Source organism: Alternaria hordeiaustralica (genome assembly GCF_023758085.1).
Source record: "Alternaria hordeiaustralica strain BMP 2776 chromosome Unknown scaffold_5, whole genome shotgun sequence".
Taxonomy (NCBI): domain Eukaryota; kingdom Fungi; phylum Ascomycota; class Dothideomycetes; order Pleosporales; family Pleosporaceae; genus Alternaria; species Alternaria hordeiaustralica.
In genome coordinates, this window is record NW_026056777.1 from 653,520 (window position 1) to 678,355 (window position 24,836).

The 24,836-nt window shown below is 53.3% G+C and overlaps 9 protein-coding genes across 9 annotated transcripts; 6 read left to right on the plus strand and 3 right to left on the minus strand.

Annotated features, from left to right (window-relative positions):
- Window positions 1-120: 120 nt before the first annotated feature.
- J4E84_003547 (uncharacterized protein) lies at window positions 121-953 on the plus strand (the record flags this gene model as incomplete). The annotated part of the gene is made up of 2 exons (XM_049386159.1): window positions 121-179; window positions 254-953. 2 exons carry the CDS (start codon window positions 121-123, stop codon window positions 951-953), a joined length of 759 nt encoding a protein of 252 aa, XP_049246008.1.
- Window positions 954-1,221: 268 nt separating this feature from the next.
- CWC2 (Pre-mRNA-splicing factor) lies at window positions 1,222-2,451 on the plus strand (the record flags this gene model as incomplete). Its single annotated transcript, XM_049386160.1, has 1 exon — window positions 1,222-2,451. One exon carries the CDS (start codon window positions 1,222-1,224, stop codon window positions 2,449-2,451), a length of 1,230 nt encoding a protein of 409 aa, XP_049246009.1.
- A 327-nt stretch (window positions 2,452-2,778) lies between these two features.
- J4E84_003549 (uncharacterized protein) lies at window positions 2,779-3,969 on the minus strand (the record flags this gene model as incomplete). Its single annotated transcript, XM_049386161.1, has 1 exon — window positions 2,779-3,969. The coding sequence occupies one exon, from the start codon at window positions 3,967-3,969 to the stop codon at window positions 2,779-2,781; it is 1,191 nt and encodes a 396-aa protein (XP_049246010.1).
- Window positions 3,970-5,904: 1,935 nt separating this feature from the next.
- J4E84_003550 (uncharacterized protein) lies at window positions 5,905-6,483 on the plus strand (the record flags this gene model as incomplete). Its single annotated transcript, XM_049386162.1, has 1 exon — window positions 5,905-6,483. One exon carries the CDS (start codon window positions 5,905-5,907, stop codon window positions 6,481-6,483), a length of 579 nt encoding a protein of 192 aa, XP_049246011.1.
- A 130-nt stretch (window positions 6,484-6,613) lies between these two features.
- Window positions 6,614-7,729, minus strand: J4E84_003551 (uncharacterized protein; the record flags this gene model as incomplete). The annotated part of the gene is made up of 1 exon (XM_049386163.1): window positions 6,614-7,729. The coding sequence occupies one exon, from the start codon at window positions 7,727-7,729 to the stop codon at window positions 6,614-6,616; it is 1,116 nt and encodes a 371-aa protein (XP_049246012.1).
- Window positions 7,730-8,508: 779 nt separating this feature from the next.
- J4E84_003552 (uncharacterized protein) lies at window positions 8,509-12,267 on the plus strand (the record flags this gene model as incomplete). Its single annotated transcript, XM_049386164.1, has 2 exons — window positions 8,509-10,987; window positions 11,192-12,267. The coding sequence occupies 2 exons, from the start codon at window positions 8,509-8,511 to the stop codon at window positions 12,265-12,267; spliced, it is 3,555 nt and encodes a 1,184-aa protein (XP_049246013.1).
- Window positions 12,268-12,786: 519 nt separating this feature from the next.
- On the plus strand, window positions 12,787-13,992 carry J4E84_003553 (uncharacterized protein; the record flags this gene model as incomplete). The annotated part of the gene is made up of 4 exons (XM_049386165.1): window positions 12,787-13,019; window positions 13,071-13,103; window positions 13,150-13,909; window positions 13,957-13,992. The coding sequence occupies 4 exons, from the start codon at window positions 12,787-12,789 to the stop codon at window positions 13,990-13,992; spliced, it is 1,062 nt and encodes a 353-aa protein (XP_049246014.1).
- Window positions 13,993-17,132: 3,140 nt separating this feature from the next.
- Window positions 17,133-20,291, plus strand: J4E84_003554 (uncharacterized protein; the record flags this gene model as incomplete). The annotated part of the gene is made up of 4 exons (XM_049386166.1): window positions 17,133-17,349; window positions 17,410-17,710; window positions 17,832-20,144; window positions 20,207-20,291. The coding sequence occupies 4 exons, from the start codon at window positions 17,133-17,135 to the stop codon at window positions 20,289-20,291; spliced, it is 2,916 nt and encodes a 971-aa protein (XP_049246015.1).
- A 451-nt stretch (window positions 20,292-20,742) lies between these two features.
- Window positions 20,743-24,378, minus strand: J4E84_003555 (uncharacterized protein; the record flags this gene model as incomplete). Its single annotated transcript, XM_049386167.1, has 3 exons — window positions 20,743-21,828; window positions 21,878-23,934; window positions 23,982-24,378. The coding sequence occupies 3 exons, from the start codon at window positions 24,376-24,378 to the stop codon at window positions 20,743-20,745; spliced, it is 3,540 nt and encodes a 1,179-aa protein (XP_049246016.1).
- Window positions 24,379-24,836: the final 458 nt, after the last annotated feature.

Below are 24,836 nucleotides of genomic sequence, written 5' to 3' on the forward strand. Positions count from 1 at the left end.
ATCACGACCGAACTCATCATCATGCATGCTAGACTTGTTTACATACGCAGCTGCGGTCTACTACCTACTCTCCGGCCGCCTTGACATCCCAACTAACCTTTTACACCTATCCTACCTAACATGACGAAAGAATTCCAAGACAAGGTCGTCCTGATCACAGGAGCAGCAAGCGGTATTGGGTACGTCTCCGTCTCACACCCTATCGACCTACCCCATTCACCCCAGTAAAACCATCATGCTAACCCTCCCCCAGCCGCGCCACAGCGCTCAAACTCTCCTCCATGGGCGCCTCCCTCGCCCTCTGCGACCTCAACTTCCCCGCTCTCAGCGCCGTAGCCTCCGAATGTAAAACCCCCACCCATCTCCGCAAAGTAGACGTAGGCTCCTCATCCCAAGTCCAAGAATTCATCGACAGCACAATAAAAGGGCTAGGCCGCCTCGACTACGTCTTCAACTGCGCCGGCGTCAACCCCACGAGCCTGAAACTCGAAGACACCGACGAGGAATACTGGGATAAACTCGTAAACACAAATCTCAAAGGCGTGTTCCTCGTTACAAAAGCGTGCCTTCCTTATTTGGAACGCGGCTCTGCTATCGTTAATGTAAGCAGTATATCTGGGATTCGCGGCTCAGCGCTTCAGTCTGTGTACTGCACAACGAAGTTTGGGCTTATTGGCATGACGAAGTCGCATGCGCTGGAGTTTGGGCCGAGGGGCATTAGGGTGAATTGCGTTGCGCCAGGTTATATTGATACCCCGTCGAATGCGGGGATTGTGAAGGGTGGGGAGGCAGTGGAGAGGATGAGGAATGGGAATGCGCTGGAGAGGCTGGGTGAGCCGGAGGAGGTGGCGGATGTTGTGGCGTTTTTGTTTGGAGAGGGCGCGAGGTATGTTAATGGGGCGGTTTTGGAGATTGATGGGGGGATTAAGATGAGTAGTACTACGAGTAAGTGAGGGTGTCGAATGATAGGAGGGATGTGTATGAAATGACCAGACAATGGGTCACTTGCTTGCGAACGAACCAAGATTAATTATCTGGCTATTGTTGAAGCTTAGAATATATTTCCGTATGTTGAAGTCCGATATCGCGGTCACCCAATGGGAACCTGAGGCAGAGGAACTCCTTGGTCACGTGCGAGATCGCCAGCTGCGCTAGCGCCTGTCGCATGTCGAAAGTTCCGTCGCGACATCATGCTCTCACCACATCACCAACACCACAGCCATGACCGAAGTACAACAACCCACGCAAACGTTGCTTGCGACCGACACATCTCTCGAAACCGCTACATCGACTGAGCTCGTACCGACGACCGAACAGACAATCATCACGACCAATGCCGAGGGCAAAAAAGTTAAGAAGATCATCCGTCGCAAGCGGAGACCGGCGCGTCCACAGGTCGATCCTGCTACGATAAAGCCCCAAGAAGTCGCGCAGACGGGAAACATCTACAACGTCTGGTACAACAAGTGGTCTGGCGGTGACAGGGAAGACAAGTACCTCTCCAAGACTGCTGCGCAGGGACGCTGCAACATCGCCAAGGACAGCGGATACACCAAAGCCGACAAGACACCCGGATCCTACTTCTGCCTCTTCTTCGCGCGTGGCATCTGCCCCAAGGGTGTGGACTGCGAGTACCTCCATCGCCTGCCGACCGTCACCGACCTCTTCCCGAGCAACGTCGATTGCTTTGGGCGCGACAAGCATGCCGACTACCGAGACGACATGGGCGGTGTGGGAACCTTCCAGAGACAAAACCGAACGCTATACATCGGGCGCATACACCCCACAGACGACATCGAGGAGATCGTATCGCGACACATGCAAGAATGGGGTGAAATCGAGCGAACGCGTGTCCTTACAGCGCGTGGCGTAGCCTTCGTCACCTACACCAACGAAGCCAACTCGCAATTCGCCAAAGAAGCCATGGCCCACCAATCGTTCGACAACAACGAAATCCTAAACGTCCGCTGGGCAACCGTTGACCCCAACCCACAAGCCGCAAAGCGCGAAGCCCGCCGCATCGAAGAACAAGCCGCCGAGGCAATCCGAAAAGCCCTCCCCGCAGCCTACGTCGCCGAACTCGAAGGCAGAGACCCCGACAGCAAGAAGCGCAGAAAGGTGGAAGGTAGCTTTGGACTACAGGGCTACGAAGCGCCAGATGACGTGTGGTATGCGAAGGAGAAGAGCGATTGGGAAGCAGCCAAGCAACTTGAATCCGGTGGCATGGGCGAGCGCATGATGATTGAGGGTGGAGAGTCGGCATATCAAGATGACGGCGCCGCCGCACAACAGTACCAGCAAGATGAAAGCTCAGCTGCGCAGCAGCAGGCTAATGGCATTCTATCGGGCTCTACACTAGCGGCGCTCAAGGGCTTCAAGGCTAACCCGTCGAATAAGCGACCTGCGCCTGTTGCGGGGCCGTTGGTGGATTACGGGAGTGATAGTGATTAAGTTGGGTTTTTATTGGGGAGCAGACTGAAGATTCTCACTGAATGCGCAAGGAAGAGAAAGGGGGGAAGGGTTGTACGTATAGTTTGCATGATGGAGAAAAGGACTAAGCATCTCATGGCGTACGCATAGGTTAATTGATACCCGTTCTTTTGCGAATCACCACATCTTGCTCTGCTGGTCGATCCACCTCATACGAGGACAAATCGGAACAGGTCTGCAGCCTACATCAAGATGAAAGTATGCAAAGAAGGTGATCTGACGTCAACCTATGCTCTATGGTGTTCAGGTTTTTTGTTCATGAACAACGTGGATCGGTGAGGTTGACATTTACGACGGCGGCTGTACCCTGAGTTTCTTCGGCACTTGCGGCTTCTTTGTTGGCTCGGGATCGCGTTTCGCTACTACATTGGCATAAGTAGGTTTCACCCCGACCGCTTTCTTCGCCGCCTCAATCTTCTCCAAAGCCTCCGCCTTCGGTATAATCTTCGCCTTCTCCGTCACGAGAACCTTCCTCGCAGCCTGCACTTTCCTTACAGCATCCGCCTTCTCCTTGACCGACCTCTTAACCTCCTCCTGCCTCCTCACTTTCTCCGCCTTCTTCTTCAAATCCTCCGTCTGCTTCCTCAGTTTCTCCGCCTGCCGCTTAACCTCATACGCCCTCTTCGCCCTCGCCAGAATATCATCCGTCTTAGCATACTCCTTGCCCGGCACTGGCTTCCCGTTCCCTTTCTCCCTCACCCACGCACTCACCATGTCAAACCCAAACCAATCCTGCTCTACATTCACCATGTACCCACTCTTCCCCGCCTTATCCAGCGCCCACCCATCCGTGCCGCATTTATACTTCAGCCCCGCGCCTTGCTTCTGCATGGAGTCGAAATCGCCGACTACGAAACTCTGCGTCCGCGTGTCAACGAAGATGTTCGGCGGCTTGATGTCGCAGTGCACGTACCCCAGTGAATGGATATGCTGAATCCCTTTTCGTATACCCTGTATACACTTTTCTGCATCGAAGACCCGAGACTCGACTATTAGATCCCACAACGTGGTATCGTAGCGCCGGAATAGCAGCGCTGTGATACCTTGGTCCATACCGTAGTTCACGCCTGCGTACCGGCAGATATTCGGATGCGGGTTCTTGCGTAGCACTTCGCAGTTTGCTATCTCCCGCGTCATGATGTCTTTGATCCAGTAGGGTTGCCCGAAGAGTTCTCGGTAGTAGCGCAGGTAGTCCATTTGTTTGGCGTAGAGATGGCCTTTTGTTGCGTACTTGGCGGAGGTCATGGCGCCTTTTTTGTAGGTGGGTCGCGCGTTTGAGAGGTTGATTTTGCGTGGGGGGATGTCCCAGGTATATGGGTTGGGATCGGGCTTGCTGTTGTCGTCATCTGAGATTTGGGTTTCGGCGTACCATAAGCCTGGGTACTTTTTTGAGCGGAAAAGGGCCCGTTTGGTTGGGCCGGAGATGCGTGATTTTTGGAGGATTAGGTCGTTGCTGCGGGCAGCGGCCTGAGGCGCCATCGTGGGGAAACCAGAAATATCCTTGGAATGGAAGATGTTGAGTGGAAGCTGTGGAGGGAAAGGCGTCTGACCTGTTTGTCTATGTAGTGAAGGGATGCGCTGTGAAGGCTTTGAGACCACGATGGTATGTTCCAGTTGGCACTATGATGCACTGATTCACTCTGTGAGGAGTTGACGCTGTTGCACATTGCAGTCGCTCTGTTACAGTATCCAGTATGCTTCCTCTTGCTCACATGGTTAGACTATATCTTTACAGTGAAAGACTGAGCTGTACCTCGTACTTCGACTCTATTCTCCAACAATACAAGAGCCCATCGACTTTGCTGGAAGATATCTATTGGTGCTCGCATTCAACCAAAGATCCCTCGATGAACTATCCGGATCAAACACCCTGGCCAGATCATTATGTTCAAGTACATTGCCGGATTCACAGGCGTCAGCAAAGACGACCTACCGAAGCCGTCAATGCAGATCGTAGACTATCGCGTTGTATCCCAGGATTCTTTGTCCGAAACCTGGGTGCTAGCACACAAAGACGGAAAACTATACCATGCAATCAAGAAAGGCATCCTATCCGACCGGGACATTGACCGTGCCGACCCTTCAACCTGGATAGACCGTGGGAGCACTTTGCCCCCTGAGCGAGTCAACCCAGCCAATTTCTACCCGCAGTACAAACCTGAATACACGCGCATTTTGGAAGTCCGAGGCTGCGAAACGAAGGAGCATTATAAGAAACATCATGCCATTCTGCAAGCGGGCCACCGGCGCATTCGCAACACCCGTTACCCAGACTTCGTGGCGAAGGCGACTGCACGCGAGATTGAGATGTGCGAGAAACTTCGTGTGATGCCCCATAAGCACATCTGCAGATATCACGGTGTGCAGACTAGTCGCGTGCTTCGGTTTGAGTACCGTGGGTCTCCTGTCGATGTGCCGATGGAAGGTGAGCGCGTTCTACAATTAGTCTTCGACAAATACGATTGCGACCTCTGGGAAGCAGTTCAGCGCGGTTACGCTGTACATGTGCGAGACTGTCTAGAAGCTATTGCTTCTGCGATACGGCACCTACACTGTCTGGGTATCGTCCATGGGGATATTAAACCCCAGAACATCTTCCTCGGGTACCCCAACGGTCATCATGACGCGACTCCAACGCGCTATGTTGTTGGCGACTTCGACAGTGCGCAACCCACGGGTAGCGTAATCGATGGGAAGCACGGTACTCCGTACTGGTCGCGGGAGAAGAAGGTCTGGGTTGATACCGTGGAGGAAGATGATGATTGGTTTTCTTTGGAGAGAATGAGGAGGTGGCTGGTTGAGGTTACGAAGGGTAGGTTGGAAGATTATGAGGGGATGGATTGGGGAGAAAGTGGAGACGTAGGTATTGTTTGATGGATGCTGAATGGAAACGTTGGTTTCGTGGAGATGATACCGATACATACGGATGGACCTCCTTTACTTTACCTAGGTACTGTAAGGGGGGTCAGGACTTGAATCCTACTAATTTGCCAAGGGATAAAGGATTATCCAAGGTGACCACGTAGAGACGTAATGGACATGTAATCAGCGTCTCATACCTGGACCAGAACGAGACATGTCCGCGTAACGATTAGAATGTTCCAAACAGTCAGATGGCATGATAGCCAAGCGTCGTGACATACTGTAAGCGGAGCGTGGAGTGCAGGAAGGAATGAATACGCGACGCGCGCAGTCCAGCCTTGTTTCGAGGTGGAGCTAGACAGCGGCACGACCCGACTAACGGCGTGGTTGCCCCATCCGCGGTGTCCGCGGTGTTTCTGTTTCGACTTCCGCCAGTCGCGCCATTGACGCGTCATCCCCTATTTGCCAGATTTCAATCTGCCTATACATAATACACAAGCGCTATATGTGAAGATCCCCTACCTATAGCCAACCGCCCACCACCCGCCCGCCATGTCCCACTCGAACACGCAAGCAACCAACAAGATGCTCAGCACGCTCCCAGCACCAACGCGCGACCTGACGGAACTGGCCAAAGAGGAAAAGAGCTTCACCTTCAACCATTTTACCTGCGAACATGCTTGGGTCATTGGCAATATCCTCCGAAACGCGCTGAGAACCGCCGAATGCCCCGCGCTTATCCACATCTCGTCTGCGAATCAGACGCTGTTCCACTCGCCCAGCCTGCCTGGCGTAATGCCCGATCACGAGAAGTGGACGGAGAGGAAGCGCAATACCGTCTTGAGATGGGGCCATTCGACTTGGTTCATGAGCTGCCAGTTTGAGGGCGATTACAAGAGGTTCGCGGAGCACAATGCTATGAGCGGGGATGAGTGGTCGAAATATACCATTGAAGGGGGCGGATACCCCGTCTTTGTCAAGGGCGTAGAAGGCGTCGTTGGCGCGATCGTTCTGGTCGGTGTTGGCGTGGACAGTGAGCAGGCGCACGGTGTCGTGGTCAAGGCCGTGGAAGAGTACAAAGATCTCAGAGAAGGGTTCCGCAGCCCAATGAGGAGTATGACGGTCAAATGACTAGATGGCCTGGGTAAAGGAGATGGTCTTGGAATCACACTTGGCATCGATGAGCGGATGGGAAGGAGCAGAGAGAAGAAAAGGACCTGAGCGCACGATACAAAGTCTGTTGTGAGGCTTGGATTGAGAACTAAAGTACAGAAGAGGCATGACTGCCAGCTGGACGAAACCCGAAACGCCCTCCCGCCGCATCGAAAGCTATCGAGTAGCCAAACAACAAGTTCCGCCCTGTGTTCACATAAGGGGGGTGTTCCGGTGGTTGCGGAAACACATACGTTGGTTCGATGGACGCATTCTGGCCCACGACGAAGGAGTAGGAAGTCGCTGGTCGGTCCAGCGACGGAAACCCAATCGTGATATTGGTCCCAGGCTTCACACGCTTCAGCTTGCTTGTTTGGCCATTTGGGTTGGGGTTGGGGATCCAGACAGTTGGTATCGAAACGCCCTGCTCAGCCCTGATATACATCTGCGATATGCCCGTGTCGACTAGCAGAGTGCCACAGTTCTGCCCCTGGCCATCTATGCTGAAGCACATCTTCGCCATGGCCCAATCTCTCGCATCTTTGTCATGAGTGAGGCCTGGCTCTAGACCAGAGAATGCGAACCCCTTTGTGTTCTTCGGCGTCAGCCCTATCTGGATACCTTCGGCCGATATGATGTATCCCGATTGCAAGTTGCCTTGTCGCACCGGCTCCCCATCGACTGCGTTGATATTCAAGAACGGGTTGATATCCGGTGTCGCGTATGGCATACCATCTTTTGGACCGTTTCTTCCAAAGCCTACGCCCATGTAGGTGATTTGCGAAGTGTCCCTCTCTTCGGCCTGCTCTCCATGTGGACCCAATGGACATTCGAACCGGTCTTTACGGGGATCGTACCAAGGGCATCTCCAACTCTTGTCGACGATCAGGACAGGCACTTCTGCAGTCGCATATGAGCCATCCTCGCCGCCGAAGTGCATCGGTAGTTTGACCAGTCGCCCTACGTAGAGGATCTTGCTGCTTGTAAAGAAGTGGTGTGCCGGCGTACCCTCAGTAGATGGTATGTTCGGCAGTATTGGGGCGCCTATCAAAGTGCCTGTAGAGCCTGTATCCACGGGCATCTTGATGTCAACCCCTTCGACGCCACACATGACTTGCGGAACATGTTTGGGGTTCAGATTGTACATAAATGGAATGAAGATTGAGTCCGTATGTCGTGTTGATTTGGTGTCCATGGGGCGTAACGTAGCTAGTTGGTTGTACATGGCGAAGAAGGCGAAGCTAGCGACCAATATCAATACGCGCGAGAAGAGTGTTGAACACTTCCGCTTTGGGTGTGTGAATGTTGAAGATGTTGCAGTTGGCGCGTGAATTCCAGATGGCGATCGCGTTCTATAGACCTCGGTCTTCATGGCTGTAAATAGATGCAGAGACCGCCTGCACCATCCGCTGGCAAACGCCTGATGCACGCTAAATTCGCGCGTCAATGTCGCGTCCAAGGAGTCAACAGCGTGACACTTGATGGGAATTGTGTACAAAGCGGTGTCGAGTCATTCAAAAAGCACAGTAATAGCGCGCCGACGTCAACGCCGCCCGGGCGCGCTGTGAGTTGGCGTACCTCTGTCCCCGCAATACCCGGATCCCCAGGCACGTACTCCAACCCAGCAATCCTAGACTTCGGCTCTTCTACTCCATCACCATTGTTCAGTCAAAGGTCAACCTTTACGTACTTTCACGAATATATGGATCACGAATCGCGAGATGCCGATCATCACGTGTGCTCATGCACGTCGCAGCCGGGGATGTTCTTAGCTCGAATTAGGCCTGTGGCTGAGTGTGACCATCCACCGCCCTGAAGGCAGTACGACCGCAGACTGAAGGAGAGGAGCACTCTAGCTGAGAATGGCTTTCTACGACCTACCCGATCCCCTCTATCGACCTTGATACGTCCTCCACTTCATCTCCGATCGATCGAATATCCGCCCTCGTACTCCAACCACCGCCTGCGAACAGAGAGTCGTCGCAGGGAGAGCATGTAGCCAACATGGGTCGCTCACCATCACGATCCAGCGATGGAGCTGATTCCGCGCAAAATGCGCGCGTCGAACCGCGTCTCCTTAAGGCCATCGAGGACAGTAAACACGACGATGCGATCGCGATTATCGAGCATGCAAAAACGAAGTCGCAACCCGTCGACCACCTCCTGCGCATAGGCTTGATGCGCGCAGCCGAACGCGGAAATATCTACATCACCGAATACCTGCTCAAGAGCGGCGCGAAGCCCGACGGCGCACCGGGTGGCCGAGTCTCGCCTTTGTTCAAAGCGATTGAGAAAGAGCGTGTCGACATTGTACGACTGCTGTTGAAGTTCGGCGGCAACGTGGATGCGCAAGACAAGCAGGGACGGACTGCGCTGATGACGGCTGCATGGAAGAACTACTACCACATCATGCAAGAACTGCTTAGGTATGGTGCCGACGTCAACAAGAAGGACAACACTGGGCGGAACATATTACACAACTTGGCGGCAGACAAGCACTGCAACTGGGGACGCGATGTCATCGCGGAGCTGTTGAAGCAGAATATCGCGATCGATGGGCCAGAGGGCCAGGACGACCAGAAGCGCAGCCCGTTACATTGGGCTGCTAGTACTGGCAAGAAGGAGCTATGTGAGATGCTCTTGCGTCGAACGAGATTGCCGAGAGCGAATGTGAACGCGGTGGAAGTCAGGCAGAAGACGGCACTACATCTGGCAGTCGCACACGGGCGAGACGACATCATCGAGCTTTTACTAGTCAACGGGGCAGATGTAGGCGCGCAGAGCGACGGAAGCTGGACGCCCCTTCACAATGCTTGCGACCAAGGCAGTGTAAAGGTGCTGAAGATACTCATGGCTGCCGGAGCGGACGTCAATGCGCGAACACTCAACGGGACGACACCTTTACACGTTGCGGCGCAAGCTGGTCACTTTGACGTAGTCAAGTGTCTTTTGGAAAGGGGAGACATCAAACGAGCGCCGAAGGATACATTTGGTATCACGCCATTCTTGCGCGCTGCGCAGAGCAAGAAACCTGCGCGCAAAGATATCATCAATGCTCTGGCACCCCACAACCAGGTCGAAGCGCTCAGCGAAGATGCCCTTGGCGCTACAAACGGGTTCCATGCTACTATCGTTGACTTTGGCAACTTCCACAACGAGAACAAGGTCTCAAGAAGGACTGTCTTTGAGCTGCTGTATGGCCGCGATCCCATCAATCCAAGAAAGCCAGCCGTTGCGATTCTACCCAAGGAATCAAAGGCGACAACCTTCCGATGGATACATCTCCCTGCCAATAACATGGCCTGGGTCGAGGCGCTACTCACAAAGGCGTTCATCGAGGAGGGTGCCAGCGATGTGGAGGGCTTCAAGGCGCTCGAACGGTCCTTCAGTCATCAGCATCGAGGACAGCAGATTCATTCGCATTTCATGCGACCGCTGTGTCAAAGCACACCGCGTGCACCAAAACAGCACGATGATTCCGATCTTTCCGACGGCGCTGATTTCATACCCCAGATTCTGGTCAATAGCGGTATGGGCTTAGGTATCGATGCGGTAGCTGGTTCACAAGAACTGCCAACGTCGCAATTTCCTCGCACGCCTGTGCGGACCAGTACCGTGGATACAGACTATACGGATGGGACTGCAGGAACGGGCTCCGGACCTACAACTGTTAAGGAAGGAAAGAGTAAGGCGAAGGACAAATCGAAGAAGCAACCGAAGTGGAGTGGATCGAGACAAGCAGGCAAGCGATCAGGTGGGACGGACACACCAACCAGAGGTCCAGAACACCAGGCGAAACGAACGCATACTAGCTCTTCTCTCAACAACAGTGGCTATCTCAGGTCACCCGGCAGCCCGGGTAGAAAAGATCCAACAGCCGTAGCGAAAGGCAACATCTTTTCCTTCATGCCATACCTACATTTCGAAACCGATCGGCGGCGGCAAGAAATGCAGGCTGCGATCTCGAGGACGCAGAAGATGAAAGAGCGGGAGAAGAACGATGGTGGCACTTCCAAGCCACAGTATTACCGCGCATCAACTTATGACGAGATGCTGTTTAGGGCTCACTTGACATCCTCACAAGTTTCGCTGCACGTGCGACGCACGCTCGATCAGTTCTTCTATCACAACATCGACACGCAATCCCGAGATCGAGACCAAGTCGTCTATCGATATCAATGCAAGTCGAACGAGCCGCAACATGTTGACCCGAAGATCTTCATGGTCGATCAGTTGTGGATGTGGACGCTTGGCAAAGACTTGATCGTGACAGCCTTCCCTCAAAGATGGCAGCAGCCTCGCAACGACCCGCTCAACGTCCTGGATGGAGTCATTGAAGACATCAATAGCAAGACAAGAGATCCCGTGCGTAGCGTATACGATCTTGCCATGATCATTACCGGCCGGTGTAGTGGCGTGTTCGACAGACATCGCGTTGGCGACGAAGACTATCAGTTTCTCGACATGTTCGAATCAAGCATCGGTGATGCTACTGAGATGGAAACTATGCTTTTCAAAGAGTTCAACACAGCGTCCGCCCAAGCATCGGCTTGGCTACAGCATCACCGCCGGCCCAATCGCTTCTCTAGACATTTAGAAGCCGAGGGAAGACAGAGAGAGCATCTGAATCGCCGTCACACATCACATCATTCACACTCTCACTCTCACGCGTTGACTGACCCTCCAGTGCCGGAAGAGGCATTTGACTACGGTGACAGCGATCGAACGGCTGCCCATGCACCTCTCTTTGTCGATAAATTACTAGACATCGGCGCCGAGACAGACCTGCTAGCCGAGACGAAAGACATTCGCGACGAACTCAACATGATTTCAAAGGTGCTGGAAGATCAACGCACCATACTGCCGGACATGGAGACGAGCATCACGGACATATATCGTGAAGAACACAAGAGTCAACAGGAACTCAAGAAGCGATTCAAGGATATGACGAAGACAGTAGACACACATATCAAGGATCTCGAACGCATGGACAAGCAAGCCAAGCGCATCTACGAATCCATCACCGACCTACTCGATCTAAAGCAGAAGCACGCCAACGCATTCGAGGCACGCTTCGCTCGCGACCAAGCTGCCGGTACAGCAAGACAAAGCCAGACCATCATGGTGTTTACCATTGTCACCATCATCTTCCTCCCTCTATCCTTCATCGCAGCCATGTTCACAATCAACATCCAAGAATTTCCGCATCGGCCCGGTAGCGACGAGCCTTCGCTTCCTCTCTCATTCGTCAGCAAGTACATGTTCGGCATCGGCTTCGCAATTTCCATCCCGTTCATCGCCATCGCGCTCTCATTCGACGCCATTGGGGATTTCTTCCGCGAAGTCAAACGCCGCTTCCGCGAGCGCAAGGCCCAGAATCGCCAGAGCCGGCGCGATACCGACGCTTACAGCGGTATCGAGAAGACTGACTTCGAGTACCCCTTCGATACGCGCACTATCGAGCAGGCTCTGAGTCGCGGGCGTAGTACGGCATACCGCCCCGACGGCAGGCGCAGCATCGAAAGCTATCTTGGCAGTGCGAGAGCGAATCACTGGGGTGATGGTGGCTCGTTGCTTCCGGTTGCTAGTCGCAGTACGGGAAGGAGTCCGGAGAAGGGGGCTGTGAGGATTACGAATGGGTTGAATGGCACGGCTGCGATGGCTAACCGATTGAGTGTGGATAGGGCTGAGAGGCAGAGTCCGATTGAGAGGATTAGTACCGGGTTTAGGATGAGAGCAAGTGGGGATTTTGAACGCGCGTAGTCGTGAAGGTAGCGCTTGTGGTGTTGGGAAGGTTTGGAAAACGCAGATACCCTAGCGCTGTTATGTACCGTCGCTGATGAATGAATAGAGACACGTTACATTTTACGTTTTCTTTGCTTATATGGCGTGCTTAATTCAACGCGGTTGGGCTACCACGAAAAGACCAAATATGGTGCGGTAGATGCTCAGGATTGGGTGGACGAAGGAGAGATGTGGGGATGACGGCGGACGCGATGGTACTGTGATGAGACATTGACGGCGAGCCGCACACGACTCCCGAAACACATACCATACTCGTATGAAAGAATCATCGAGAGAAAGTAGAGTCGCAATCTTTGAAAATTCAGGCTGTTAGTGATCAGGATACAGTCAAAATTTCTTTGGGGTAGGTGCGCCTGTCAGTCGAGTTTGCTCTGCGTCATGGCCCCTTCCGAGTTGCTTCGCTCGGGATTGTCTGCCGCCTCTTCCCATTTCAACTTTAACCCTCTCGGTATACCTGGACTACTACGATACCTCGGCATGTCTACAACCAGCCCGGTCACCGGCGATGTAGTCGCTACACTTCTCGATGGGAACTCATTCCAATCAGCCCAGCACGCGACCATTCCCCACCCCGTCGGCTGCGAATGCAGTAACTCGTACAATGTGCTCGATACAAACGCCCCAGTGCAGCTGGCTTCTGGCAAAGAGACGACTGGAACCCATATTGCTACCAACAATGAGCCTGGAGATAGCAAGAAGCGCCAGAACGAGTGAGTGTATGCTCGCAGGGTTGTTGAAACCCATTAGCTGATAAATTTCAGAGCACATCAAGAAGAACAGGAAGCCGCCAACAAGTAGGTACCGTCATACCGGCACCGCGAAGTCGCTGACCGAACATAGGCGACGGAATCTAAACGACTCGACATCAGAACCGTCTCACAAACGGACCATAGCACGGACCCGACGCGATGCAAAGCATGCAGAGGCTGTTGAGGAAGGCCGGATCACATGTCTTCAACTTTGCGCAAAGTTGCACACCACCCTACCTCGAGAACTACGAGATATGGTGTACAGCGAGACCATCGGCCCACATGACCGCGAGAACGTCACCGGGCACCACGTCGATAGAAAACACGCCATCCAAAGTCCAGCCATGGATTTCATCAACCACGGGATACGGAGCCTAAAGTCAACTGAACAGCGCGGTCTGAAATGGTGGCTCGACAGCTACATGGGTCGCGAAGTAGCCACCGAGATCGTCGAGCAATTTTACCGCAGTCGAACGTTCTGCTTTAGTCGTCGAAGGTCGGGCTTGATCCCTGATTTCCTGAAACACGACGTCTTCTCCAAAGGCCTTGAACCGGGACTTTTCGTTCAGCACATGCATGCTCATGTGGGCGAATTCCAAATTGAGACTAGTTACTTCGACGAGCTCAAAGACATACTCGGAAAGATCAAGAACAAGGATGTCAATTTGCATATACGTCTTCACCACAGGACTAGCATGTCGGCTCGACGGCTGCAACTAGAGAAACTGGGTCCTGTTGTTTACCAGCTAAGAAGGGAAGGGCTGAGTCGCGTTACTGTACAGAGTTCGGGTTGCTGCAAGGACTTCACGTCGTTGTTTGATGTGCAAGAAGGGCTTTTCTTGGATCATCTGGTATGTTGCTGAAATGTCTGGTTCGATGTCCTCTAATGTTGTGGCAGGAAAAATGGGCGTTGACGGCAAATCCCAACATCTGAACAATCGCTGGGCTCGTGTAGTTTGTGCGCTGTATGTACTCGGAGAGGGTATGAGGATCTCTATTAGAGAATTGTCAGGCAGGCAGAACTTTGAGTAGCCTTATGGAATGAAAGCTGTGCATGCTTTCATAACTCGTACGACTTGAATTATGTCTGCTACAGCCTCGGTTGGCTGATACTCAGGTACGCGTCCGGACTAGCGTCGTGTTCCTTCGCGTCTTGTTGCCTGCAAGTTGATGACTCCGCCACAATTATCTTCCCGTCTTTGGGGATAAGACGCGCTTGCGCCCCTACAATTGAAGATGAACATTAATTACATCTTATGCTTACCAAATCCAGATAACTTCGCTTGGGACTGACAGTCTGTTTCATTAGCTACTGATCCGCAATGAAGCTTGGCCATTATGACTCTTCACACGCATTGAAGCGGAGGACGTATGTTATACGGTCCAAGTCTCATGCAAGGTAACAGGCGATTAATTGCATGTAGGACACCTCAACGTCGGAAACCTGATCCCAAACCTGATCCAGTCGAGTACGCTTCACCCACTCCACGTAAGAACATACGTCTAACCGAACAACAACAGCCCGACCCGCTTACTTGCACTTCACGAAGAACATCGCCAATCCCAGCTGAAATTCTGTACAGCTTTCCGCGCAGCCCTTCCTCGCGAAGTGAGGGACATGGTCTACGACCATCTCATTCCTCTCCGCAGGCAACATTACGTTGTTGATTGCCGTGAGGTAGATACTGGAATACGCTCAAGTCGATATTTCTACCACGATCACGGTGGCCGATCTTTCTTCGACGCTCAGCCACCTCTACCTGACGACCCTGCGATGCGTCGCGATACCTGGAGGTACGCCGAGTACACGGGTGAAGCAGTCGCAAAAGAGATAGCGGAGCACTGGTACCGCACCGGCGGCTTCATAATGTACACCCCAGGTGCTTGCTTGCTAGGTATGTTTCTCACGCAAGATGTCTGGAAAAGAGGAGTCGTGCCTGCCGATATCATCCGATACATACGCATTGATCTCAGCTGGGATCAGATTTGGGGTGGCGCGCAGCGTGTCGTAACTGATCTCGAGAACCTTCTTAGGTTGAATAACAAAGACATGGTAGTTATCTTCCAGATAGATCATCATGCAGCTGATGAAGACTATTACCTCGAGCCCCCGCTGTGGCCTGTCCTGCGAAGTTTGTTGAAGACGTTCGCGCCGAGTATTTATCGTTTGCGCGCTGCTGGGTTTAGTAGGGTTAAGGTGTATCAGGGCGTTATTCGTAGGCTTTATGAGAAGTGGCCGTGGGATAGAAGTCATAGGGATATCACGAACTGGTTTGATCTTGAGGAGGATGAGTTTCGAATGGTATTTTTGACGGTAGGTCGTGTTGCGCTGATGAAGTTGAGGATGTGTGCTAACGTATGGGCTAGGGGAGTGGAGATAATGAGGAGAGTAAACAACGTATTGCCGATGTCATATTGAAGGGTAGTGGTTGAAGAATGTTGATACTGCTGGAGATGTAGAAGACTGGGTCGAATTCATTGAGAAAGGGAAGGAGATGACAAGAGGTCTTCAAGACACATGTTATAGCTGTAGACTGGCGAAGATTAGGATAATCTTGACTAAACACGTCAGTATCCAGCAGTTTGCTCCACTCTCAAGGAATATTGCATATCTTATGCGCTGACATGATCCATCATGCCATTTGTCCGCCTTTCGAGACCTCCAAGCACGCTAAGATAAGAGCGTCTATGTACGGCGCGTCCTGAAGCATTCTTGACTTACACAGCTGCTTTTCATCTTCCGTTGCATGCTCGTGGAAGTTACAGCGATCTTGTATCTCGTTGCATAATGCATCCATTCCTTTGCCTTTGCTTGCAATCTTGTGGTTGATGCGCACAACTTCTACTAAGAAATCTTGGGGCAGCGGTGTAGCCTCGAGTAGCGCTCGATAAGGGCCCCTGTAGTGGCCCCAATTCAGCGCAGCACTCTTGACGAAGTATTGACAGATGGTAGAAGAAGGAGGTAATTCTTCGAACATGAAAGCGATCGTTTCGGGGTCGGGAGCCAATCCATCTTTCGTAAGGTCGCTGAAGGCGCTGATAACGTCATTGCGCAGTTTGACGCACTCGTATGCATCCGCAAAGCGATAGAGATGGAAGAGGCTGTTCAAAACATCGTTATTACAGTCGGAGTCAGCATCTGACTTGTTTTGATTTGTCTCTTCCGTCCTGGTACGCGTGTGAGCTGAGACATCAGCGTTCAAAGATCGGGTCATGCGCGCTGCAGGGCTTAATAGAGCTTCCACCTCACTAAGACCTGGAGGCGAACGAGTTATTTGAAGGTAGACCCAAGTCTGAAAAAGGCGGAAGGTCGTCTTAGAGGTCTCGGGAAGATGCAAGACGCCATCTCTGCCTTCTTTGAAGTTGGGTCCGAATGCGCGAGAGAAGTACTCAGAATGCCGGCGGAGGGGGTTCTTGTGAAATGTGAAGGGTGTTTTATTGGCGCCCACAGTCACACGTACCATTTCTTTCCCGAGATCCCTGATCTTGTCAGTAATTGTAAAGACTATGTGAGGGGTTGCTACATGATGCGCGCTTTGGAATTGATTGAGCGAGTACGGCGGAATTTGAGCGGTTGAGAGGCAACGTTGTAAGTTTCGGAGGTCGAGAAACCGATTAAATAAGGCAACGAAGATCGAGATCAAATAATCGTGGTGCGAAGGGGAGGCGCAGTAGTAAGAGGGTTCCACGGCCATGGCATCGTGAATGCGCGGTTCTGTCCTGCAAACGTTCAGTAATTCCCATGCACACCCGCGATTTCACCATGATCAATTCCGCAGCTGCCTGTAAAATATGAGAGATCTAACAGCTTTCATTGATCGTCTAGAGAAGGGGTTGTGGGAGAAGGTCAATCGAGTGCCAAACGCGAACTCACATGACGCGACGCCAACGCCGGCTTATCTCCGCTCCATCGCCGAAGTCCAAGCTCCAAGCTTAGGCGTCACCACCGAGCAGGTGCGCCCACAGCTACAACTAAAGCCGCAGCAGAGTGAGAAGGAGCACTGAGACAGCGGGTAATCGCGCAAACAATGACTACGAGCCCACGATAGCTGAGAGCTACATCCCAAGCCCACCATGGCTTACGACACCTCGAGCGGGTATGCGCCGCCCAGCACAAGCAACATGCAGGAGGATGCATCGGGCCCCATGTTCAGCATAGAGCGCGTGGCTTTACAATTCACAGTATCCTCCGACTTTGTAGCGGCTGCAGTAGCGAATAATGTCGTCGTCCTGGCTCTGTCCACGGGGCGCATCTTACGCATCGATTTGGACAGTCCCGCAGATATAGACGGTTCGTATAGCAATGCACACACCACACAAAAGACTTGGACAGCCGCTCATATACTACAAGATATCGACCTTCCGAAGAAGCCTTCAGAAGTGGGTGTCATCAGACGCCTCTTTCTCGACCCCTCCGCATCCCACCTCATCATAACCACCACCCTCGCCGAAAACTACTACCTCCATACACAATCCCGGACACCGAAGGCGTTGTCACGGCTGAAGGGCGTTGTCATAGAGAGTATCTCGTGGAATCCCTCGCAGCCCACTGCTTCGACGCGCGAGATACTCGTGGGAGCATCAGACGGCAACGTTTACGAAGTGTACATCGAGCCGTCATCTGAGTTCTACAGGAGGGAGGAGAGGGTAAAGTAGCTGTCACGGGTAGCTCTTAAAATATCTTGCTAACTTTTTACTAGTATGTATCTCCTATGCTATGCTTTGGCAACGCGGTTCGAAGACATCTTATGATTCGTGCTAACAGCTTAATAGATACTTGAAGAGCGTATACCGGACGAACGACGGCCCTATCACTGGCCTGTGGACGGATACGGTGCCCGGGAGAACGGATCTGCGGCGCATCATCGTCGCGACACCTTCGACTTTCCTACATTTCGCTGGCAAAGTCGGACGCCAGGGATCAGAAGGAAGTGGATCCATATTCTCTAAGCTGTTCGAGAGTGAATCTGCGACCGTACATGAGGTCTCCAATGTGGCCCCCACGGCAGCCTCGCTACTTGCTATCTCCCCGGAGCACAACGACAGCCCGAACCGCGAGGACTCCAACGCCGAGAGGATCTTCGGCTGGCTTACATCACAAGGCGTATTGCATGGGAAGCTGTATCTATCACAGGATACTTCTGAGCTTGGCGGCAAAGTTCTTGGAGACTCAAAGATGTTGCCTAGATCACAGGTGCCGCCTTCACAAACCGCTAGCGGGCGCACACGACGGACACAAGATCCTGTCAGCTCGATGATATTGAGCCAGTGGCATATTCTTCAGCTAGTCGAAGGCCGAGTCGTAGCTATCAACCGCCTCGACGACACTGTTGTCCATGACCAAGTTGTGCTGGAGCCCGGACAAAGTGCGCTTGGTCTGGTCGCTGACTGGAAGAGGAATACTTACTGGCTCTTCACGAGCCAGGAGATCTTCGAGATCGTTGTCGAAGACGAGAGTCGCGACGTTTGGAAAATCATGCTCCGAGCACAACAATTCGAGGCTGCATCACAGTACGCCAAAACACCAGCGCAGAAGGATGCAGTGGCAACGGCATCTGGTGACTACCTTGTTGGCAAGAGCCAGTGGATGGAGGCTGCAACTGTTTACGGACGAAGCACGAAGCCGTTTGAGCAAGTCGCGCTGACATTCATCGACAATGGCGAGCAGGACGCGCTACGGAAGTACCTGGTGACGAAACTGTCCACATTGAAGAAGTCATCGATAATGCAACGGACTATGGTTGCTACTTGGTTGATTGAACTATACATGGCCAAGCTCAATACTCTCGATGACACTATTACCACGAAAGCAGAACTCTCTGAGAGCATGAACACCGCCGAGACTCATGATCAACTATCAGTCATCCGGAAAGAGTATCAAGACTTTGTAACCAAGTACAAGGCTGATCTTGACCGTAAGACTGTATACGAGATCATCAGCAGTCACGGTCGAGAGGAAGAGCTGCTCTACTTTGCTACTGTGGTCAACGACTACAACTACGTGCTGTCGTACTGGGTTCAGCGTGAGCGTTGGCAAGAATCTCTGGACGTCCTCAAGAAGCAGACAGATCCCGAGATCTTCTACAAGTACAGCTCTGTGCTCATGGCCCATGTACCAGTCGAGCTCGTCGATGTAATGATGCGACACTCGAACTTCGACGCGCAGAAGCTCATCCCCGCATTCCTCAACTACAACAACCACACCAAGGCTACGCTGAACCAGAACCAAGCAGTCCGCTACCTTCTCTTCGAGATCAACCAACACAACTCAACCGACGCCGCCATCCACAACACCCTCATCTCCATCTACGCCTCCCACCCCACAACCGACGAATCCGCCCTCCTCGCCTACCTCGAAGGTCAATCTCTCGCTCACGAGCAAAACTACGACGCCGACTTTGCCCTCCGCCTCTGCATCCAACACAAGCGCGTCCAATCCTGCGTACACATCTACAGCTCCATGCAGCAATACGCGCAAGCCGTCGATCTCGCCCTAAAATACGATTCCATCGACCTCGCCTCGAGCGTCGCCGACCGCTCCAACACCTCCCCTGTTCTCCGCAAAAAGCTCTGGCTCGCCATCGCCAAGAAAGTAATCTCGCAATCCAGCGGCATAAAAACCGCCATCGAGTTCCTGCGCCGCGTCGACCTCCTCCGCATCGAAGACCTCATCCCCTTCTTCCCCGACTTCGTCGTCATCGACGATTTCAAAGAGGAAATCTGCGCCGCCCTCGAAGACTACAGCCACAAGATTGATGGCTTGAAGCAGGAGATGGATGATAGTGAGGCGACGGCTACGCATATCAAGTCAGATATCAAGGCCCTCGAACAGCGTTATGCGATTGTGGAACCCGGGGAGAGGTGCTATGTCTGTGGGTTGCCGTTGTTGGCGAGGCAGTTCTTTGTGTTTCCGTGCCAGCATGCGTTCCATAGTGATTGTCTTGCGAAGAGGGTCGTGGAGCTTGCGGGTATTGCGAGGGGAAAGAGGATTGCGGAGTTGCAGGCGGAGGTGCAGAGGGGGGTTAAGGTGGGCAAGGGGAGGGAGAGGGCGATTAGGGAGTTGGATGCGCTGGTGGGAAGTAGTTGGTGAGTTCTTTCCTCTTTCTCTGACTGGTCCTTTCTGGGGATGTTGGCTAACGTGGAAATAGTGTGCTGTGTGGGGAACTCGCCGTTAAGCTCGTCGACGAACCCTTTATCACCGCTAAAGACGACAAGGACGAATGGGCTGTTTGATGGAAAAACTGAACACCCAGGAGCCTACGTTGACCCTGGGCCACCTACTTCGCATGTTTTTATCTTGATGTAGGCTCCAGGGTGTCCCGGATATGCCTAGGTTGACGTGCAGCTTAAAGATATCATCAATCAGCACCAAAGCAAGCAAATCATACAAGGCAGTCCGTATTGTACAGTTTACTTTGAATTGCATCTCTATAAGCCCCGCCCCTGCATGTGATGGTATACAAATTTTAGTAGTGCCGTACAATAAAACGGAGCTGATGATATGATTCCCCCCGTTGTCTGCCGCCCCCCGGAGACGCCGTAGCGCTGATGCAAGAACTAAGAAGAAAGGAAGAATAAGAGGCAACAAGAAAAAAGGATTAGACGGATAACTTCAAACGAACGCCAGATGGTGATACTTTTTCCAAGACTGTTGGCCTTCGCCATGGAGCGACATGCGATAGCGCTACTCATCCTCATCATCGTCCATGGCGGTATCACCATTAGCTTTCGGGGCAGCAATAGCATCGTCGTCTTCATCCTCATCGTCGACGACGCGGGCTTTGCGGGGACGAGGCGCAGCAGCAGCAGCGCCTTCGTCGTCGCTTCCAGCCGTGGCATCAGCCTTGTCTCCGTCTTCAGCGGGCGCGGCACCGTCCTCGTCACTCTCATCGTCGATGAACTCCGCGGACTTGTATTTACCGACTGGTTCGCTCTTGCGGGCGAGCTTCCTCTTCTTCTTCTCGCGGGGCCGCTCTTCGTCGGATAGGTCCTCGGTGCCACTAGCTGTAGTGCGTCTGCGTCTTGAGCGTGGCTCGTCGTCGTCAGAGGGCAGGCCGTCGGAGTCGGAGTCGGCGTCCTTCTTCTTGCGCTTCGGGCCCTTGGGTCCACGTGCTTTGCGCTCTGCTTTGCGGACTTCCTTGTCTTCATCTTCTTCCATGCGGCGACGCTCTTCCTCGTTGCGCTTCTCCATGAGTTCGCGGTCGCGCTGGAGGAGGCGCTGTTGCTCTTCTGCGTACTTGCGCTTCTTCTCTAGGGCTTCTGCTTCTGCGCGGGCCTTTTCTTCCCCGCGGCGGCGCACTTCGGCTTCGCGGATGCGGCGCGCTTGGTCGAGCTTGGTGGCGTTTTCGCCTTCGTAGGCGGCCTGCTTCTCGCGGGTACGCTCGAGCTGCTTGACCATGGTGTTGCGACCCATGTTTGCACGAGCGGTAATGTCGGCACGTGGGAAGGGCGGGTTCTCCTCCTTGGTGAGCTTTTCAAGGGTTTCAATCGCCTCGTTGAGACCTGTGACGGCTTGGTCGACGTCTTCGAGCGTGCGCTGTTGTTCGGTAAGCTGGTAGATGCGGGTGGCGATCTGGAATTGGACGAAAGCGACGTTGAACTGAGAGTTGAGGTCTGCAGGAGCGGCCGCGAGCGCTTGCTTTGAGTAGTCGAGAGCAGTGCGGAATCCGGCGATGCTGTTTTCATGCTTGGCTCGAAGATACCAGGTTCGTCCTAAACAAGCCAGGATCTTTGTGTCGTTGTGTCTGTTCCGGGATAGGGCTGCTTCGTACTTGGATGCGTTAGCAAGGTCAACAATGTAGGGAGGGCAATGAGCTTACGTTCTCAATTGCTCGCGCATACTGCTTGATCTCGCAATACGTATGTCCCAAGTTGACAAAAACACTGTGATCCTTGAGTGTTTCTCTGACCTTTGAGAAGATCTGCAGGGCTGTGGAGTAGTCCTTCTTGTCTTCTACCAGCGCAATGGCGATACCCTGAGCAGCATACGCATTCTTCGGATCGAGTTGGAGCACCTTGTCGAAGAACTCCACAGCTCGTTCGTAGCTCTTCCGACGCTTCTCTTTGTCCTGTTCCGAACTTCGTGGCATCTCGCGCGCGATAGCAAGATGAATGTTGCCCATGCCCATTAGCGAGTAGCGATCATGCTTGTCCGACTTCTGCAGAGTGTGTTTGTATAGTCGCTGCTCGTCGTCCGCTGCGAAGTTGGAGGTCTTCTTCTTCGACTTGTTGACATACCACCCGTACAAGGCTCGCACTTCAACATTGTCCTCGTTCTCTTTGAAGAGATCTTTCATCGCTCTGGGTCCCTCGTCTTGTGGGTTCTCCCTCAACGCAATGTAGGTAAGGCGAATGCGCGCATCGACGTAATCGGGGTGTCGCTGAAGCAGACTGTTGTAGACCTTCTTTGCCTCCTCCGCTTGGCCCTCGGCTTCGTAAGTTCGGGCAAGGTTGAAACTGATTGAGGTAACGAGTGCGTCCGTATCGATTGTGTCGTCGCGGTTCTCGGCGTTTACGCAGGCGTTGAGAGCCACCTGGAAGAGTTCCTGCGCTCGCACGTAGCGCTCGGCCTGGAAGTGGAAGCAGCCCATGTTGTTGAGCAGTTGTGGCGGTAGGAGTTGGCGAAGTGCCGCTGTGAGTTCAGCACCTTCCTCGACGCCCTCTGGATAATCTTCCTCTGGGATGGCTTCAATCTCCATTTGCTCCACTTCTTCCAGACACTTCAGGCTCTTCTCGGGATGATCGGTCTCGTAAAGTCGAGCCAGGTTGAGCAAAACCGACTGGTCAGGGACGACCTTCTTCTTGGGATCCTTCCATGCGCTCTGTACGCTCTCGAGATATTTCAATGCCTTTTTCAACTCAGCGGATTTGTCCTCGGTGGACTTGTTGTTCTGAGCGGTAAAAACGTCTTCAGCGAACAGAGTACCAAGTAATGTCTGGGCTTCAACATTGGGCGATTGCTGGAGGATCTTCTCGAGGCGGAACTTTGCGCCATCGTAGTTGTTCATCAGGACGTTCATCTGAGCCAGTCCGAACTTGGCTGGTATGAAACCCCGCTCCTCGCCTCCACGGGCCTGATCAGACTTTTGGTAGTACTCGGCGGCAAGTGAAGTGTTGTCCTGTTGATGCGCGACCTTGGCTCGTAGGTACCAACCATCGCTGGCTATGGCGTTGGTGTCGGTGAGTTCGATGGCGCGTTTCGCTACGTCTTCGGTTTTGGCGACATCTCTCCTCAGGGCAAGGTAGCTACCGACTGTGGCACAACTCAGGGGGTACTGGTTGTCGATCTTCAAGGCGGGCTGAATGTATTCACCAGTCGCCTTCTTGATGAGTGCGGCGAACTTGGGGTCGGAGGTGGAAAGGTTGGCGGTCTGCTGGAAGTTGTAGATGCCCAGTAGAATCAAGGCGATCTTGGAACTTGGATTGAGCTCGAGAGATCTCTGCCAGGCGCTGGCTGCCTCGTCCTTGTGGCCAAGTTGCCAGAAACAGCAGCCGATGCCGATGCGTGGATCAGGATCGAGGAGGTCCGGCGAGCTCTCGAGAATGTTTTGGTATCCCTTCAAGGCTTCTGCCCACTTGCCCATGGAGTAGTGAACGCGGGCCTTGCCCATCTTAGCCATGAGGTTCCTGCCGCCGGATGCCCTCAGCGCGTCCTCGAAACATTTGGCTGCCTGCTTGAGCGTCTCCATGCGCTCGGGGCTGACAGTGGAGCCGGCCGCCGTCGCCGGGCCCTGGAGTGAGGCCCTGAGAAGGTATAGGACACCGCGAGCGAGGAACAGCGGTGGGTGCGAGGGGCTGATACGGGAGGCATCGTTGAGTACGCCGGTGGCCGACTGGATCCAGTACTCCTTGAGTTTGACGTCTGAATCTGCGTTTTCTGGACGTGTTAGTTATGGTACACATGTAGAGATTCCGATGACATACGAGGCCTAACGCGCGGTGCTTCGCGACACTTGAGCAGGTACAGCCAGCAGAGGCCGTTGAGGATGCTGAGCCTGTCTTCGCCGCGCGCGCGGTTGAAGACTTGGGTGGCCTGTCGCAGCACGTCTATGGCCGTCTCTATCCTCTTGCGCTTCGCATAGGCGACGGCGACCTGGACCCACGTCGACGTCGCGCTCTTCTCGGCCTCTAGAATGTCGCACAGCTCGGTTGGGTCGTCCTGGATCTGCTCGTCGAGGGGAATTTCGACATCGAGCTGGCCTCCCTCCTCATCGGCGACGGAGATGGTGATGGAGCTGGGCACGTCCGAGTAGCGCGGCGGTGGGAACATGCTGCCAGCGCCGTTCACGCCATTCGCGCCATTCGCGTAAACTGCAGCCATGCTGGGAGAGAAGTCGCGATCGGGGAGATGGGATTCGCGATTGGTTCGGAGGTGAGACGGGATCAGCGCGACATAGCAGGTGGGCAGGGCAGAGAGGTAAAGGCGCGAGGCTGAAGACTGCCTCCGTTGGTGGTTGGATAAAGAATCGCGAGTGAGAGCTTCCAGGGAGCGCGGAACGGCGAAACGTGCGGAATCAATGTCTTGGCGCGTCCATGAGGCGTGACGGCGCAGACAAGATAACTTGGAATTTTCTTCAAGTTTTTTTGCATGACTATATATAATATGTTTTTGGGAACCTGCAAAGTGCAATGTAATTTTACCCCCACAGTATCATGCTTCATGTTCATGTTCGGCCTTGCTCTCATAGTAGACTCGCGTTGGTGATCCCTGCTGCTGCTCCAACACCCCCGAGCTCCCCGCAACAGTACACATGCACCACATGGACACCCAATGACGCG